Source organism: Corvus moneduloides, chromosome 1 (genome assembly GCF_009650955.1).
Source record: "Corvus moneduloides isolate bCorMon1 chromosome 1, bCorMon1.pri, whole genome shotgun sequence".
Lineage (NCBI taxonomy): Eukaryota > Metazoa > Chordata > Aves > Passeriformes > Corvidae > Corvus > Corvus moneduloides.
Window position 1 is genome coordinate 121,267,562 of NC_045476.1, and position 19,551 is coordinate 121,287,112.

General features: G+C 36.6%; 1 protein-coding gene across 4 annotated transcripts in view; it reads left to right on the forward strand.

The window, feature by feature from the left end:
* Positions 1 to 19,551, forward strand: part of SNTG1 (syntrophin gamma 1) — a 335,889-nt gene that overhangs the window by 225,542 nt on the left and 90,796 nt on the right. For all 4 annotated transcript variants that reach the window (XM_032125031.1, XM_032125012.1, XM_032125003.1 and 1 more), the window contains exons 8-11: positions 911 to 1,013; positions 2,429 to 2,511; positions 7,214 to 7,344; positions 12,764 to 12,893. In XM_032125031.1, coding sequence (XP_031980922.1) covers positions 911 to 1,013; positions 2,429 to 2,511; positions 7,214 to 7,344; positions 12,764 to 12,893 — 447 coding nt within the window. The remainder of the gene's footprint in view (positions 1 to 910; positions 1,014 to 2,428; positions 2,512 to 7,213; positions 7,345 to 12,763; positions 12,894 to 19,551) is intronic.

Below are 19,551 nucleotides of genomic sequence, written 5' to 3' on the forward strand. Positions count from 1 at the left end.
AAAGCCAGAACAGGAAATGGTTATTCTCTGAAAAGACCTGATTCTTGCCTCTCATGTTATAAGCTGATTCAAACATTCCTCCTCCTCTATTTAATACACCATTTTGCTTAGTTGCTTTTACGCCTCCTTTCTGCCACTCCAGGGGGTGCCTGGAGTTCCCTCACTCTGCTGTATGTTTGGGGTGTCTACAGCTGTACCACAAAAAAGCTAAAGATGAACAAAAGCCGAAGGGGTAACTATGGGAGAGTACAGGAAGGCTAAAAGTATTCACAACTGGATAGGTGCTTTGCACATTCTATGTCCAAAATGCAAGCTGCCCTTTGGCAAAACCTCATCTTGTGCTTATCTAAGATTTAAGGCTTAAAATAGGTTCTTTTCCTCTGTGTCTGTGATGAAGATTAGGTCTCTCATCCATGCTGGAGCGCTTCAGCTAAATTTAACTCTGGCTGTTGGAAAGACTTGCTCGTAGGATCATGGCACAGATGTGGAAACTACTGCTGTTGTTTTGATTGAGGATTTATAAGACAACTTTGCATAAAGAAAATATATATTTATTTTTTTAAATACATACATGCTGGGGGGGGATGATTCCAGATCTGAAAGAAGGAGTTACATAGCTGAATAATTTCAAGGAACAAGTTCTCCAACAGCACAGATCAAAGTCAGTACTAATAGAGGAGGCCAATGCCCCCCCCACCCCCACCCCCTTAACTGTATGTGTGGCTAGAAACACAACAGACAAGCAGACAGCAAGCTTTACATCTTGGTTTCTTCTCAAACAAATGTAATTGCAGTAAATGGCTAAGCAGTTGTATTCTGGTATGTGGAAGCTCTGTGGTGTTGCTTATATTTGTTAATGGGTTTTGGTCATAAATTTATTTCAAGGTGTCTGTCTGTATTTCTTTTCCAGGTACAGGTCCTTCGCAACGCAGGGGAAGAAGTGACCCTAACTGTGTCCTTTCTGAAAAGAGCACCTGCTTTTCTCAAACTGCCACTGAATGAAGATTGTGCATGTAAGCCTTTATTACTTGGCCAAAAGAACCCTCAATTCGATACCCATGAACACTTGCAGGTTCTGAAACTATGTGCATTGAGGGTGATTGACAGCGGTTTTACAATCAGCATTACTGCCTGAATATGAGTTTCTCCTATTGCCATGGCTTTTGTTAACATTGACCTCAAGAGAAAAATTGCTGTCTTTGGTTGAAAAACAGATAACCAGGCATTTGGCTGGTGTAAATCAGTAAAGTTGCAGGTAAAACAGTAGAATTACATTAATTTGCAATAGCTCACATCCTGCTGCAGAGTATTTAAAATCAGTTTTTCAGGCAGCATTGAATAGTATTTTAGTCTCAGGGAGTTTTTTCTTGTAAATGTGAAACTTAGACTGTGTGTGTATATTTAGAGGACTTAACTTTGCTGTTTAAAATTCAGAGGCTTTGGTGGAGATGTCTGTCTACCTAAGAATAAATTACTCTGGAATGATAAGTATTTTGTTTTAGTCCAAACTGAGTTTTAGTCAACTAGCCCCATGAGAGTCATATGGAGACAGCTGTCTTCCTTTAATTATATTAAATTGTAAGTGTGGATGCATAATTAGAGACAATTGCAGCATATCTAAGCATATTTATATATCAGCCTTTGCCTTTTGCCACCTCTGCTTTACTTCTGCTTTTTGCTCTCTAAGAGAGTGAAATAAATTGCTCAAATTTTAAGCAACAGAACAATAAATATTTAATTTCAATACTTCTAGCCTTTCATTTTAAGTTAGCAGGAATTAAATAAACTAAAAAATGAAAAAGCATTTTATACAAACATTTGATGGAAGACTGTCTTTTTCTTTTGTCTATGTATTAAACTTAAGTGCAACAAGAAAAAAATTGGAACACTGTATTCTTAAATAAAAATGTGTCCCAGTACCTTTTTCCCTTTTATGATAGGCTGTGGGACCACAGAGTAGCCTGAGTGATGCACAGCAATATGCATTTGCATGGATCCTATCATGTCACTTTTGAGGTGTAGCACTGTAATTTCCTAAACCATTACAAGAACATTTAGAACTGTAAACTCCACTGAGAGTAACAAAAGGGTTATCTGACAAGTTCCTTCAAGCAAAAACCAAGAGAGAAGGTACACACTTCCCTTTTATTGTAAAATTTGAAAAAAACTTCGTGGGATTTTTTCTTAACAGGCAGACATTAACTTTTTTTAAACAAAGCCTCAGAGAAGGTTTTCTTGAGCTCCCATTTAGCTTGCAAAGGCATTCCACTCAAGCCAGAAGACAGATACTGAATGGAGAAAGTAAATGAATGTTATATATGATTGAAGTTATTTGGGGGTGAGGAGAATGCATACATACATATACAAATTTGAATTACATCATCATAGATTAACAAAGAATTTTTTTGTGAATTTGTATTTGTATTAGGTGCCCCCAGTGACCAAAGCAGTGGCACATCCTCTCCCCTCTGTGACAGTGGTTTACATCTCAACTACCACCCCAACAACACGGTAAGAGCTTGAATCTCCTTGATGGAAGAATAATTACGCTATAATAGCTAAGTGGAAGTACTAATAGAAGACAGCAGCAGGGGAGGAGCTCTAGTTAACACTGGAGACAGACAGTTCTGTAGAGGGAAAAAAGGGCAGCCAGAAATTATAGCTGGAAGTTAAACTGTGACAAATTATTACAGCTGAGATTGTGCCTTGATATGTATGATTACTGTTTACTTTAGCAGTAGGAATTTCACAAAAATTTTTTTCTTCTACGTTATTTTCTCTGCATAGGAATTTAAATTCTTAAGTGAAAATATATCTATTTATAAAAAAGGAAGAAAAATTTGTAAGAATATTTTTCCATGACTTATATTTTATGCATTATCTAAAACTTTTGTCAAAAGATGTTTAGGTGCATGTTTTTGCCTATTTTTACTTCTAGTAATTTGTACACTTAAAATTTTACTTGAAGTGGGATAGCATTATGGAGCGGAGTGTCTCTGGGATAAAATGCTACAGATATCTGATCAGATATTTACTAAAAGATGCCTTTGAAGTGCAACAAGTGACTTTAAAATATTTTCTTAGCCAGAAAATGCAAAATTTCCTTTATTTTATGTAGTTCTAAAAGCTGTTTTGCAGAATATTTGGCTATGTTATAGATGAAGATATAAAAAAAGCATGGAATAAGTAAACCAGTATAGATCATAATTATTTAAAAAATACTAAAAAAACTGAAATGTAAGCCTTGTTGAGGAACCATTTTTAATTTCCACCTTGTTTTATTGTATTTTCATATTTTACTACTAAAAGTTTTAAATAGTAGCCCAGAGATTTAAATATTGATAGCACAGATTTAAACCTTATTATAATCTGGAAAACCTTGAGGAATTCTACAAGTTTTAGGAGCTGGAATTTATAAATAGGTAACACCAATAAAATTTATATAAAATAACAATAAAAATATATGTAACTAGTGCAGCAATAACAAAAGCAGTCGTGTCTCAGCAGTCTATATAGGTATGCATGTATGTAAGAAGACGATGGCAGTAGATCCTAAACTGATTTATTCTGCTAGCCAGTACAATTCTAACTTTGTTTTCATGACAAAAAACTTGCTTCCAATTGTGAATTCTTTTTCTGTAGGTGTCAAAGCATATCTAGATTAGCTATAATTTCTATTTGAGCTGATAATAATTTACTGAAACCAAATATTTTTCTTTCTGTTTAAGTAATATAATCTGATATCACGAGTCTATAATTCACCCTAAATTAAATTCTTCTAATAAGGTCCAAGATGTGGTTTTATGTCAGATGTCCCCTTGTCATGGGAACAGGGTTCTCTGTAAAACCAAAGACATCTGTATGAATTCCTAAATTATGTACAACTCTTACCCCACAGTTCTTTCTTTTTCTCAGAATATTTTCTAGAAGAAATTGTGACAGCTAGATAAACACATGATCAGTGAGCAACTGGCTCATGCATTGGACACAAAGGCTTAGAGTGAACAGAGCGACATTAGGCTGGTGACTTGTTGCTAGTGGGGTTCTGCAGGGCCATATCTTAGGCCCAGGGCTCAGCAACATTGTGATCAATGACTTGGGTTCAGGACTCAAAGGGATACAAACCAAGTTTGCAGATGATATGAAATTGGGAGGAACTGTTGACTGCTTTGAAGGCAGAGAGGCCCTGCAGAGAGACTTTGACAAATTTAGTGGGCTGGGCACCCACCAACCGTATGAAGGGCAGCCATAACAAGGGCAAGAGCTGGATTCTGCACCTGCGAAGGGGAAACTCTGGATGTACAGACTGGAGAACAGGAGGCTAGAAAGCAGTGTTGTGGAAAGGGACCTGGGGGTCCTGGTCAATGGCACATTGATTATGGCAGCCAGGAGGGCCAACTGTGTCCTGGGGTGCATCAAGCACAGCATCGCCAGCCAGGCAAGGGAGGGAATTCTCCTGCTCTACTCTTCTCTGCTCTGCTCTGCTCTGCTCTGGGTTGCCTCACCTCGAGTGCTGGGGGCAGTTTCGGGCATCTCAGTATAAGAAGGATCTAAAGCTCTTAGAGGGCGTCCAAAGGAGGCGAACAAAGATGGTGAAGGGTCTGGAGGCCTTATGAGGAGTGGTTGAGGGCACTTGGTCTGTTCAGCCTGGAGAAGAGGAGACTGAAGGGAGACCTCATCGGAGTCTACAACTTCCTCGTGAGAGGAAGAGGGACTGATCTCTCAGATACTGATCTCTCCTCTGTGGTGACCAGTGACAGTCACCAAGGAAATGGCCTGAAGTTGTGTCAAGGGAGGTTTAGGTTGGATATCAGAAAAAGGTTCTTCGCTCAGAGGGTGGTTGAGCACTGGAACAGGCTCCCCAAGAAAGTGATCACAGCACCAAGGCTGACAGAGCTCAAGAAGAGTCTGAACAATGCTTTCAGGCACATTGTGGGATTGCTGGGGATGTCAAGGGCAGGGCCTTGACATCCATGATCCTTGTGGGTCCCTTCCAGCTTAGAAATTCTATGATTCTGTGACTTACAGCCATAGTCTTGTTTCTTAATTTATAATCTTTTTGATTTACGTGAAGGAGAATTTTGACTCAGAACTTGGGGTAGACAAGACTGTTTTTGGTCTTTTGTCAACAGTTCAAAGAGTTATGCAGGCAGGCTAAAGGTAGCATTAACATTTTTGTTGCAATAATATCTAGGCCTGCGGTTTGTATCTGAATTTTTATTGCATTTCATTTTTCCCCCAAGTTTAATCTCAGGTGAAGAAAGGTCCCCAAAAGCAGACAGAAAACACTAAAAATTCAAGGTGTTCAAAACAACATCCTAGCATAGTCTTCCTAGCCAATAATTTATTTATTTTCATTTTTATTGAATCAGTGGAATGTTTCACAGGAAATTCAATGTTTTAAAAAAGTGAACTACCTGCAAAAAGCCTACTGCTCAGCTAATATGATATTTATATTGATACTTTGTTTCATATACATAAAAGATGTATGAACATATATGTAAAAGTAAAGTTCAAATTGGTAAAGCTTTATAATTCCATAGATCTTACACAAAATTCACACTCTAGAGAAATAGGTGTACTTAATTTTTGCAATAGTTATATTATAGAAGATATCAGTAAGAAAAAATATGAAGTTTGAGACTAAAAAGAATGTAAATCAACAAGTATAATTTTACTGATATATTGATATACTGTCACTTGTTACTTGGGGGAAGAGGCTGGCCCCCGTCTGGCTACAGCCTCCTTTCAGGTGGTTGTGGAGAGCCTTCCTTTCTCCAGGCTAACCAGCTGCAGCTCCCTCAGCTGCTCCTCACAGGGCTTGTACTCCAGACCCTTCCCTGGCTCTGTTGCCCTTTTCTGGACATGTCCCAGCATGTCAGTGTCCTTGGAGTGAGGGGCCCAAAACTGAACACAGCACACGAGGTGAGGCCTCATCAGTGCCAAATACAGGGGGACAATCACTGCCCTGGTCGTGCTGGCCACACTATTTCTGGTGCAGGCCAGGATGCCATTGGCTTTCTTGGCCACCTGGACACACGCTGGCTTATGTTCAGTCACAGTTGACCAGCACCCCCAAGTTCTTTCTCATTGGGCAGCTTTCCAGCCACTCTTGCCACAGCCTTTCCCTCATCCACTAGAACAGTCACCTGGTCATAAATGGAGATCAGGCTGGTCAAGCAGGACCTGCCTTACATACAGCTGTGCTGTCTGGGCCTGATTCCCTGGTTGTCCTGTGCATGGTGTGGGATGGCATTCAAGATGATGAATGCCATCTGATAGGCTGATAGGCCTGTGCTCCCCAGATACTCCTTATGGTCATTCTTGTAGATGGACATCATATTTGCCAGCTTCCAGTCAACTGAGACCTCTCTGGTCAGCCAGGACTGCTGGTAAATGATGGAAAGTGACTTGCTGAGCACATGTGCCAGCTCCCTCACTATCCTTCCGTGGATCCCATCTGGCCACATGTCTAACTGCTGCAGATCACTGACCATTTCCCTTTGGATTATGGGGGCTTCACTCTGTTCCCTATCCCTGTCTCCCAGCTCAGAGGTTTGCTACCAGGTGAATAACTGGTCTTACTATTAAAGACTATGATGAAGAAAGCATTAAATACCTCAGCCTTTTCCTCATTCTTTGTCACTATGAGAAGGCACTTTGAAGAATCATGCTCTTTCAGAAAAATAACATCATTGTCAGCACTATTTTATTAAGTATTTTATAAAGGAAGAAAGAGGTATATTTAACTTTTTATAAGCATTTCTCATGCAAATCTATATTCTTTAAAAATACTGGTCAAATTAGATTGTAGATAATTAAATACTCATTCTTTCTAGATATGATCATAAACATAATAAAGTTCAGTTTTCATATAAGCAGTGTCTTCTCTAAGTAGGTCAAATTAAAATGTTCATCACAAGAGTGTAGTTTTGACAATTTTGACAATTTTCATCACATATTAAATCCCATTTCTAATTACCAGGGTTTGAGGTGATATTGTTAGAAAAGATATCAACAACTGAATTATGGTTGTATGGTAAATAATTTAGAGATTCTATTCAGAATCTTTCCAGTGCTCACTAAAACTGATGACAAGTGATTTGGGTAAAGTGGAAATATAAAGTCTCTGAAGTCTATCTCTTTCTTTCCAAATCTGCTGAGTACTTACAATGAAGTTCAAAACTGAGAAGGATCTTTTAATGTTTTTCAGGATACATTATCATGTTCCTCATGGCCAGCATCCCCAGGACTTAGGTGGGAGAAAAGGTGGTGTGATCTTCGATTAATACCACTTCTTCATTCACGATTTTCCCAGTACCTTCCAGGATCAGATTTGTGCAGGTAAAGAGGTTTGAAGGTTGAAACTTGACTTCTTGGTTGACAAATGCATGCCCTAGGAAGTTGCCTTGTTGGAGAAATTGCATTATTATTTCTACTGCAGCTGCCAGAGACATGAAACATAGGAGCTTTCATAAAGGTCTGTCTAGGTCCACCTTGGCTCATGTTCTGCTCTGACATCAGCTGGGAACAGGTATGTGGGGAGATGATGGGTGATCTTCCTACTTGCATCTAGTGCTCAGCACCTTTTGCAGTTTGAGATGAAACATATGTCATCATATTTAATAGCTGCTAATGCTCCTGTCTTCTTTCTAAGTTACTTGTTTTTATGTCTTTTTTATGCAATGCATTATGGCATTGAACTCTGCAATGTGATTATGTTTTTAAAATGTATTTCCTTCTGTTTGTGTTAAATACTTCATCTGATAACTACATTGGGTGAAATAATCTTGTTTGGGAGAAGCAAGGGCTGGCTGCCCCATGGGGAAGATAAGCCAAGAGAGAGGGTAGGAGTGAGGCTGGACAAGGTGTTGTCCACGCAGACAAAGATCCTATCCTGCTGCTCCCCATGGAGCAGGCTTAGGGAAGGCTTAGGGACAGTCTTCAGAAGAGTCCATCATGGTCAGGTGGAGCTCAGTTTAGGATGGGAAATCAGCCTGCAGGTCCAAATCAGTGGGAGACATGTCCAGGCACAGGAGTAGCTGCAACCATACTCAGATGAGGACCATGAGCAAGAGCCTGAGCTGATAACCATCTCTTAGTTCTTGTATTTTTCTTCATGTTTATATCTACAGTAGGGATTTTTTTTTGTTTCCATATAACTAAGGTTATTTTTTCCCACGTTTTACTTTGCATGTGTTAACATTTAAATTCATCGCCAATTTGTCACAATCACTGGGATAGCTGTCCAAAGCTCACAGTCAGGTCTAACTTTATGGCATTGTGGTGGGTTGACTGTGGCTGGATGCCAAGTGTCAACCAAGCTTCTCTATCGCTCCCCTCCTCAACAGGATGAAGGGGAAGAAAATAAGATGGCAATAATCTGGTGAGTCAAAATAAAGGCAGTTTAATAAAACAAAAGCAAAGACCACACATGGAAGCTAAAAACCCAAAATATTTATTCTCTACTTCCCATCATCAGGTGATGTTCAGTCACATCCTGGGAAGTAGGGCTTTGGTACATGTAGTAGTTGCTCTGGAAGACAAGTGTCATAATTAATTAATACCCTCCCTCCTCTTCCTTTTTCCTAACTTTCATTGCTGAGCAGATGTCATATGGTATAGAATATCCCTTTAATCAGTTTGGGTCAGCTGTCCTGGCTATTTCCTCTCCCAAGATTTTGTTCCCCCAGCCTATTGGTGAGGAGGGAATGTTGGAGAGGCAGCTCTGTGACAACTCTGTTCAGCGGTAGCCAAAACACTGTTGTGTAGTCAAAATCTTTGTAGCTACCAATACAAGGCACAACTCTATGAGAGCTGCTGTGGGGAAAATTAAATTCATCTCAGAAAGACCAAATACAGACCTAGAGCTTGTCATTGTTTAATATAACATTATCCTAATAAATCAGAAGAAATTAGAAAGGAAGAAAAAATATTCTGTAATGATTACTGTTTGTAAAGCAATTAGATAGAAATGAAAATAGCTACAAAGTCTGATAAGGCAAATATATAAGATCATACTTGTTAAAAGTTTTAAACATCTAGGTATTGTATGGATTCATTAATCATCTGTATATATAAGAATGAAATTCTCATACTGAAATACTTCTGAGAGCTCCAGTATGTAAAGGCATTAACTGGAGGAAAGATGTGTACAGGTACAGAGCATGTTACTCCATAATTTCTTCTTCTAATCAATCACCTAGGAGTAGATTTATGAAACCTCAGAAACGGGGGGAAGAGAAGTCTTTTTCAGTCTATTTGGAATTTTTACGGAGTTAATTTTATAGTTTCTTATTGCAGCCTGCTTCCTTCTCATTGGTATTCAGTAAATACTTGAAAGTTGCACAAAAGCTGTCCACCGCCTCAGTTGGTTCTTAGGACTGTTGATTCTCAGAATTACACTGCCTAGGTCTGCCAGCCATTTCTCCTATTCACAGAGCTGAAATTAATGCAGGTTAGGCAGTAGTTGTTGTGGATCATAGTGGAGCTAAAGCCAGCCTGCAGCTTTTGACCAGTAATAGCAGGATCATATTTACTTGGCTGGATGAACCTTGGTCTGTTGAGGAACAATGGCTGGGCCAGGAAGGTAAGGTGTAAACCAAAGGCTACGAAAGCTTATTGGCTGAACTGAACTGGGGCAGGATGAAGTCACCAGAGAGGCAGGAGGTGTTCCACTAAATTCTGTGAAAGCTTTCAGCTCCATATTTAACAATGAAGCATAAAGGACCCAAAATCATAACAGTCAAATATGAGATCTATTCTACTGTGTACTTCAGATTAGGTATTGAATTAAATAGAACTACTCACATGGAAAATTAGCACATATTCAGCTGTTCATAGATCGAGGGTTTTAAAATGCAGTCTTCTGCATCAATAAAAACAAGCTTAAAGTTCATATTATAGAACATAACAAAGAAAGTTTCTTAGGTAGTAACAATATTCCTGACATTTGAATTTCTAGAAAATAAATGTAAAAGTATGTTAATACAAAACAAAATGCCTGAATTCATACTCAAACCTTGAAAAACTACTCTGATAATTTTCTTCTTTGTCCTTCTATTCTAACATGAGGAAGTAAGAGTCTTAAAAAAACCAAAAATGCGGGATGCTTATGGGAGAGGAAGTGGGATTTTCTTAAAGCATAGAGCCAACATTTTATGTTGCTAGTTTATAAGACTGTTTTAAATTGCTGTAAACATTTTTAAATGTTACTCCCTCTCAGAATTTGTTATGAGAGAAAGGTAGATACTTTTAAAAGAGACTGCTATAAACAGCAACATAAAAGAAAGGATATTAAAAATAATATAAAGAAGCAACGTGAAAGGAAGGCTAATTCATTACATTTTCTGAAGGTAGTATTTACAAGGCTGTTTTCACTATGTAAAGTCTAATAACTTTTTATATTTCAGAGCTTGATATGGAAATATAACTTTCTCACATACAATATTAAACCTCATAATCATGTTCTGGCTTTTCCAGTGGAATGCTTGAGACACCTAAATTCTGGGGGGTACTCATACAGAATTCTGAAGGGTATTCATACAGAATTCTAGGAGACAGTGAGTTTAATCTTGCGGAACTCATTAATTTCAAATATAGCTTTTGAGTTCCAGAAGTCAGAGAACCTGAAATGTGTAGTTAAGTGTCTATCCAATGACAATTTTTTGTGTATTATAAAGTGATTAATCTACTATTTGTTCCATTTAGTACAAAACATGTATTTAATACTTTTGTTTTCAGGTTCGCATGGTATTATGAACTTGGGCTGGTAGACTCATTCAAGAAAATACTGTTACAATACTCTAAGGCTATCTACTGCCAAGACACATCCACAAGTAATTCATTATGTAACCATGTATCATACTATCTGTGTTTATTGATACTTGGGTAGTAACATTGTGGATGAATGGTTTTGTACTAGTACAGATCAAATTCCTAGGAGCAATAGGAACAGTCTGATGCCCTAAATGCACCAGATTCACTGTGTGTGTAGTGTAAGTAAGGGAAATTCATGCATGAGGATTGAATCTGGAACCTACTGGGGGTTTTGTGCTTGTGTTAATGTCACATATTAATGGATTTCTTGGACCCCTGCTTTGATTTATGATAGATTGTGTAGAAATAAGGTGAGTCCTGAAGTCAGTGCTATTTTTCTTAAAAGAGTCAACAAATTTGAGCCCATGTTATGGTCTTCATGTAAGGATTTAGAAATTTATTCTGGAAAATTTTGCTATTTGTATTTATAACCACCTAAAATAAAGGATAGAATAAAAAAATTCTAGCAACATTACCTGAAGATTCTTTAAATAACTCTTCCTCAAAACTTGACTGGAATTATTTGAAAATGAGTCTCTGAAAGAAGTCTGTCTTGACTGGTATTTTTGGGGATTTCAAGAGAAATCACTACCTGTGTGAAAGACAACTAAACTGCTGGATTTAAATAAACCAGAGATCCCTGCAAGATGGTGTTAATATCACTATCCTGCAAAAGCTGGTTCTCATGCTAGAACTCTCAGAGCAAAAGCATGGCTCTAGCTCATTTTTATTCCTTCTCCTGACTGAAGAAACAGTTTGTTCTCGACGTGGGTGCAGTGAAGATAGATATTAGCCTTACATTCTATACAACTAGAATAAAATTTTAGGAGATAAAAACCCCAAACAGCTTTTCAAAATTGATACCTGTCTTCAGATGTCAGATCTGTCATTAGTGACACTCAGTTTTACCCTGAAGATAACAGGCACTTTGCTTGAGCCATTCTCAAAGAATCTGAATGATGTACTTAATCTTAAACCATGAACTGATCATTAACAGTTGGGTTTGTAGAAGAATGTCAGCAGTGGAACTTGGTATTCTCTGTATGTTTAGTAATCTCCTACTCTGGGATATGGATTAGTATTGAGGTGTTTTGGTTTTGAAGACAGAGACCTATGAGCCTTACAAGGGCTTTTAGCAAATGAGGCTATTTACTGAAGAAATTAGGTCTGTTACTGCTTTAGCATCTGAAAATTTTCTCTTTTTCTGTAATTGCTCAGTGCCTGGAAGTGGAAAATCAGTCTATAATGTGTGATGGATTTTTGTATATATGCCCAGATTGGTGCTGGGGTAGAGACAGAGGTGGGAGTGTATTTTGGTAATGATCCTATATTCAGAAATGCAATTGGAAAAATCATTAATGCTACCTATCAATTTTGAGTTCTCCAACTTTTCAGTCAGTAGTTTAAAAGAGAAACAAAATTCTATAAACATGAGCAGCCAATAAGGGCCATCCAGACAGTAATGCAACTGTGTTTAGAAACTCCAATATAAAAATGAAACAAAGGTGTTGAGAAAAAGATACTGGTATTCACTGAATTTCCCAAATTATTGCCCATGGTTTCCAATGCACACTTTCCTTCTCTGTAGCCTGCTGTATTAAAGTGTAAAGTCTTATACATGCATCAGCTCTTTCATTTGCTCGGCTTCTGAGGTTGTACAGCCTGATGTTGAAGGTTCTGTGGAGCTGGTCCATAGAATTTTTTTATAGCCTTATGGAAGCTTAGTATTGTCTGATTTGACCTTATAACATGATCATTTTAATATGTCAGGTATTTATAAAGCAGGAATTTTTAAACAGCATTTTATAAGACAGCATTTTAGCAGTGTTCAGTGGCTGACCTTCGTTGTAGTTGAAAGAAGAGCATTTCTACAAGTATTGTTAAGATGATATGCTAGAACAGATAAAATTTTCTTCTGACCTGATCTGTTATGATATATCTGCAGGCAAAACGCATTCCAAGTAATTGCTGTGGATGGGGTTTGCAGTGGAATAATTCAGTGTCTCTCTGCTGAAGACTGTATTGACTGGCTACAAGCAATAGCAAGTAACATTTCCAACCTCACAAAGCACAATGTAAGTATGGATCCAAGTAAGCCAGAAGGTTTCCCAATCATGTTTGATTATAACTGTCATAAAAGCCTAATGGGTTCACACACAGAATTATCTGCGTATAAACAATGCTTGAGGCTGTCTGAGAGAAGTCAACTCAAGTTTGTCGTCAAATCAGACTCTGTGAGAAATCATTGAATGGGAAAATATCCTTCCCTACAGTCATACAGTTCACTTCATTGCTATCAAAGTTATTCACTTCTTAGCAATACCAATTAGGATTAGAAGCAAAGACCAGACACACAGGAGGAAGCCAGGTGTGATGCGTGAACACATAAAAACCAAAAATTCTGTACTCCCGTCATAGTTTGAGAAAGCACATCTCTACAGAAACTGGTATAACCAGATCTCAGTTAGATTTTAGGTCTGTCTAGGTATCGTTTAACACCATGGGAAAGGCAAGGTGCTTCTGTGGTGTAGATGTGGATGTTTGTTATCAGCAATGATTAAATGCATTTATGCTTCTTGAACTTCACTCTTATGGATCTGAGCTTGTGGGATAGACACCACTTTTTCTTGAAGCAGGAATAAATGTTATGTAAAAGATTTTCCAAACTAAGAAGTTTGATTGAGAGCTCTTCTGGACCTGCCTGGGATGTATTTACATTTTAAAATGAACATGTAATTCTCCCTGTATAGAAATCCGTATTGGATTCCCTGGTTTTCCTCCAAAATAGAGAACACATGGGGAACTCTATTATTTTGAATTGAGTTATAACAAGGAAGCCCTTGTGGATTTAATTTATATTCTCTCAGATTTCCTTAAATCTACTTTATCTTCTCAAATCTGTCCCTGAATTTGCTTTTGTTTCAAATATAGGGAACACATTGAAGGAAGTTGTATTTCTTGGAGATTTATAATCAAGATGCAAAACTATGTTCCATCTGGCAGCAATATGTAGAAGTCATTGTATTATAAAAACATGACAGACATGAATTCATCTGCCATCTGCAAGCTTCCATGCAGTACCAGAGAACTTTATGGCTATTTATTCATCCTTAAAGTGTTGTTGCTATGTAGAACCTTTCTTGTCTCACTAGGCATCCTGACAATTGAGGCTTCTGGGGTTTTTTTCTCTTGCCGTCTTTACTTCAGTCTGCTAATGGTTCTTGCTACTTAAATCAGTGTATTTGTTTGCTTGTAACAACAGACAGAGGCACCTAAATTTTACAGGTGTTTTTAAACACTTTAGCTCTGATGAGACTATAATTATGGTTACTTAGCGTAACTTGGATTTTGGCAATGCAATGTTATTATGTGATTTTTTTTTCCAAGTACATTTTATCATTCTACACTAATTTCCATAAATTACAGAAAGAATTTATCTGAAGTTTTATATATATAAAATATTTATAAAGTTTTATAAAAGGTAAATAGCCTAAATTATGCAACTATTATGCCAATCTTTGCACTTACGTTATCCCAAAGACATCCTGTGAAATAGCCGTGAGAGTTACGGCTTATGATAATTATACATGAGTCTATTTTTAGAACTGTCCTATTTGTTCATAGCACTTATGAACTTATGGAAAATAATGACACTCTCTTTCCTGTAATATACTTTTCTTTTAAATTGTTAGTTGCCAGAAAGAATTAGTTATTTGACAGCATACGTGATAAGTGAATATAAGAAACATTAGGAATACAGAGGGGAAAAAAAACCAAACTGTTTCACAGATGAATGATTAGATGTGATTAGAGGTCCCTGTATTTTCTTTCTTTAAAAGATGGTTATTGACATGCACATACTGTTGATGTTAGCATTTTTTCCTCTGAGACAGGCATTTACTCACAGTCATTCTCCCTTACTGTGTCATCCAGAGCCAAAGAAACAAAGAGAGTAAAGGAATTTTTTATTAGTTCTTTGGATAAATTGACTGATTTTTAGTTTCAATTAACTTCTCATTTCTAGCTAGAGGTTACAGAAAATAGTTTGTTTCTTTTAAATACCATGTATTTCATAGAAATAGTAACTTACATGCTCTTTCTCACATCTATCTACCTTTTGAAAAAGAAGGAAGCAGAAAGAAAGCAGAAAAAAGGACTATAAGAGCTAGATTGTTTCTGAAAGCATTTCCTTTACCCTTATATCAAGTTTGGGCTCTGTAGATTTTGGTGGTATTTCTGTTGCTTAACTTTAGATGTCTTAAAGCAGGATATCCAAAGAGTGAATCTTATTATTTACTGTTGACATCCATTTTATAATGAAATCAATTCCCTCAGGACATGTCTGTCTTTCTTTTGACTGGTAAAGGACCCTAGGGTGGTGAGTTCATACTTGATACCTAAGGAGATATATATAAATCCTGTCACTGGTGTCTTTGAGGGGCCAAAGTGAGTTTCTCTGAATAAATCTCCCAAAGAAGTGCCTGGATATTTTTGGTGACCAAAAAAAACCAAAACCAAACCAACCAACCAAACAAAAAAAAAACAACAAACAAAAAAACCCAACCAAACAAACCAAAAAACAAAAGCATACCAGTCGCAGTCAGAAAATCTGAATTATTTTACTTTGTCACACACAAACTGGCTGAAAAAAGTTATCTGATGATTCAAACCCCAAAAATTTGAAAAACAAGTCCTATATTCCCACATATCTCTAATAGTTGTGAAATATGGTCCCTGCCTCCAAGATACCTTCTTGAACCTATATTCAATTAAAATTTTGTAAGGGTAATGTCAAAAACTCTTCTTTCATGATCTGATATGTCCACATCTGATGCAAATATGATGTGACTGAATTGCAGGATCAGCAGTATAGCCGGTATCTACAAGAGAGCAAGATAACAGAAATGCAGGAGTAGAAGCAAAACCAAAATGCCTTGACATCATCACCATTTTTGAAAGGCAGTGTTGCTAACTGAACGGAAGCTGGAAGGTGGTGTCTGCAAGTAAACACATTTTTCCTGCAGTGGTTAGACTTTGTACAATATGAGAGAGAACTCATATTATTATGCAACAAGATAGTTTAAATTTTAAAGCAGAGATACAGAAAATTATATTCTGACTATTAAGGAAAGATTTTAAAAAATCCATAGGCTTACTGATGTAGTTTATTTCATCTCAGATTTTCATCAAAAGACAGACCTCAGGTATGCACTCTTTTTCCACATCTTCAGGAGGTTAACAAAAGTATCCTCCACGTTTTAAGGACACTGACAGTGATACTGCTAATTTGAATTTCTTTGGCTCCCAAGAAGCCCTTTCTCATATGAGATGAAATACATTAAAATTACAGAACATGAATGGGCTTGTATATTGGTATGCAACCAAAATGCATAATATATAAATGCACTGTTGGAAGTGACTTAATGTCACACTGTAATTGATGAGGTGATGAATCTATAAAGATCATTCATTTCTGAAGATGGATTCCTCTCCAACTTGAGTCACTTAAATTGCATCTGTGTTAACAATTCACCAGTTTTATCAATAGCCTCTAAAACCAGAAGGGTTATATTAAACCTGAAGATTTAGTCTAAGCAATCCGGATACTGAAGTTCATGTGCTAAAATCTGAATATGTTAAATTGAACCTGGGCTTGGAAACTCTAATTCCTCTATGAACTGGTGAGGTTCTACATCTTTTTGTTACCAATTTGGATGGCTGTCCAAAGCCAATTAAAAAGGGAACAAGCTGCTGCTTCTTTTCTTGCTAATGCTCTGAGTAGGAATTTTCAATTCAGTTGTTTCGATTCAGCTATGAACTATTTGCCTTTCCATGAACTTTTAAATTGTATTAATTTCGATGGTAGTCAATACTGATTTCTTGTATTTAACATCTCTTTTGTTAAAGAATTTTAGGATGACAGTATACAATAGGTCATGTAGCTTTTGAAGAAATTACACTCTGGAAGAGTCTAAGAAAATAATTCAAAATCATGTACTCTATAAAGAACCACCAGTTGCCAATACATCCCTAATTCATGTTCTGCAATTGTCAAGGAACTTAAAGGCAATTTTTTAAATGGCTTTAATACAGTAAAAGTCAGACATTTTAGGTCTTTGTAACAAAAGAATAATTAAAAAAAATACATATTAGTTAGCAACTTCTAGGATATAGCTTCATAGAATTTTTGGGAATTTATCCTCCCAACTCAGTATTTGTCACTTGTCCATTGCTTTCTCTGTGGCAGAGTTTTCTATACTGAGGGCAATAATATTACTTTTGCTTTTCCTCTTCCATCATTTCTGTGAGAGACACTGCAACAGTTGCACATTTATGCTTCTTACCTTGAAGCCAGCACTTGACAGCAAAGAAACAACATGAACTTCATCAGACAGGAATGACAGACAGCTGAGGTAAAGTTGCTAAGCAGGATGTGGCAAAAAGTTTTAAGATTCTCTTGAGAATGCCCACAAGATCTTAAAAGATTTAGTTCACAGTAACTTCACTTCATGCCATTATGTTGCATTTTTCTGGGTAAAATAAGGTATTTGTGAAAGTAATGAGGCACACATTACTGGTAGAAGCATAACAATAGCATAAAAGCAGTAGGATCAAGAGGTCTACAAACTGAATATTGGCACAGTGGATGTGTTTTCCAGAACCTAAGTGTTTGTTTTGAACAAAGTTTAAAAGTTCAATTGAACTTTAATCTTATGCTTAAAGAGTAGTGCCTAGGGAAATAAATGGCTGCTAAGAGAACAAATATATTTGTTTCACTTTCACTGGAAAAAAGAAAATGGTAATACCTTATCTTTACAGTGTTGAAGTTTGGGCAGAGGGATTCTTTAAACCATTAGGTAGAAGAGGAGACAAATGAGTACAAAACAGGAGAAGAAAACTAATTAGACTAATTCAATCTCTTCCACTCCTGGGAAGAATAAAATATCACAGGACTACATTCAGTGTTAGTAAGTTATCAGAAGAAATTAGTAGAACATGTTTAATTTTTTATGGTGGATACTACCACCAGTAAGAACATACTGGAATGTTATATTACATGAAAAAATCAATGTCACTCACATGAAGTGATCAGATTTCACATTTTAATTTTTTAGTTAAAATGCAATGGCAAATCATCAGAATGCTCTGGTGTTAGTAATTATGGAGTTTTCAGGGATTATATGCTCTTAGATGCCTTATGATCTGTGTATTACAATGATATTAAACTTTTTTTGGTTACTCAGCTATGCATGTTTGAAGAAAATCTGAAATTACCAACATTAGTATCAAACCTCTTACATTATATTCTGCAGTAGTGCAAAATTAAAATACTGTCAGTAATTTAGAAGTGGAAAGCATTATAAAATGAAGACCAAAACAAGAGAGAATTATCTCAAGTCTATCAAGTATTACTAGCAGAACATTTTTACATATATGATTCACATTTCCCAAGGCACAAATAGTCAGATAAATTGGGCATTATTAATTAAATCCACATTCAACACTTTTTAAAGCAGTATTAGCCATTCAAGTGCTCAAAGTGTTCTGACACTTTGGGTTTTTGTTCTGCATTCCATTCTCAAGCCTGTAAAGGGAAGACTATACAGATAGTCATTCCAGCATTGATACTGAGGTCTCTCCAGGGAAATTTAAAAAGCAGAACTTGATACACATGTAACATACTGTTGCCATTTTTCTCCGTATATGATTCTCTTAAGGCATGGAGATCTACATGAATAACTGTAGTCAGTGCACCCTCAGGATTACAGTCTAAATCACTACTTTTCCTTACTTCTTCTCTTTTTTAAATGTAGGCTGTTATCAGCTGCACAACTAAAACCACATTTGTTTCTATGTCACATTTTTCAAGCGTTACATATGGCCTCATCTGATATTTAATTATGTTTTTGGCAATTTTGGCAATTGTCTTATTTTACAAACCTTTTATTTGTACCTTGCTTAAATAATTATGGGTGATTTTATTTCCTCCTAGATGTACTGATTTAGCTGCAAAGAAACTTAAGTCTTGCCAAACTGTATTGCTGTTTCTCCAGGGTGTTTAATCTGCATCTCTATGATGTACCTGAGTCTAAAGGGCAATGTGGCAGGTAGGAAAAAAGTGCAAGAAAAGAATATTTCTTTGAGAAATATTTCTTCAAGAATATTTATTCCAGAACTTTCTGGGAGATTTGTAAAAAGAAACTTCTGTCTTCATAATTGGAGCATTTGTTATGACACATTCTGATTATGGTGACACCACTCATCAAAGAGATATGCAGTCTTGCAGTTTTGCTTTGGAATATACAGTGTAGACTTCAAGTACTCATGATAGGTTTTCAAAATAAATCAAATTTTCTTTCTATGCTTCTCCAAAATGTTGCATCTGTTCATGCTATTTTTAATAATATCTTTTCTGTTTTGCTGTATACAAGTACACAACTTTTGCAGTGGTTAATAATATCTGATAAAAATATTAACATTTGTATTAGTATTATATAGAACTCTAAAATAAAATTTAAGACAAGCAATGTCCCTAGAGACAATACAATCAAAAGCCCTTATTTTAAATTTACCTGTTTTATGTAAATCTTTAAAAAAAAAGCAGAGAGAATATTTTTGCAGTTTTGTATATGATGCTCTCACTCAGTAAAGAATCCCTGTACTTTGATTCGTCCACTTTTGTTAGAAGTCAGATTAAATTTTATCCTTGTGCTAGTATTTAAATAAAAACAA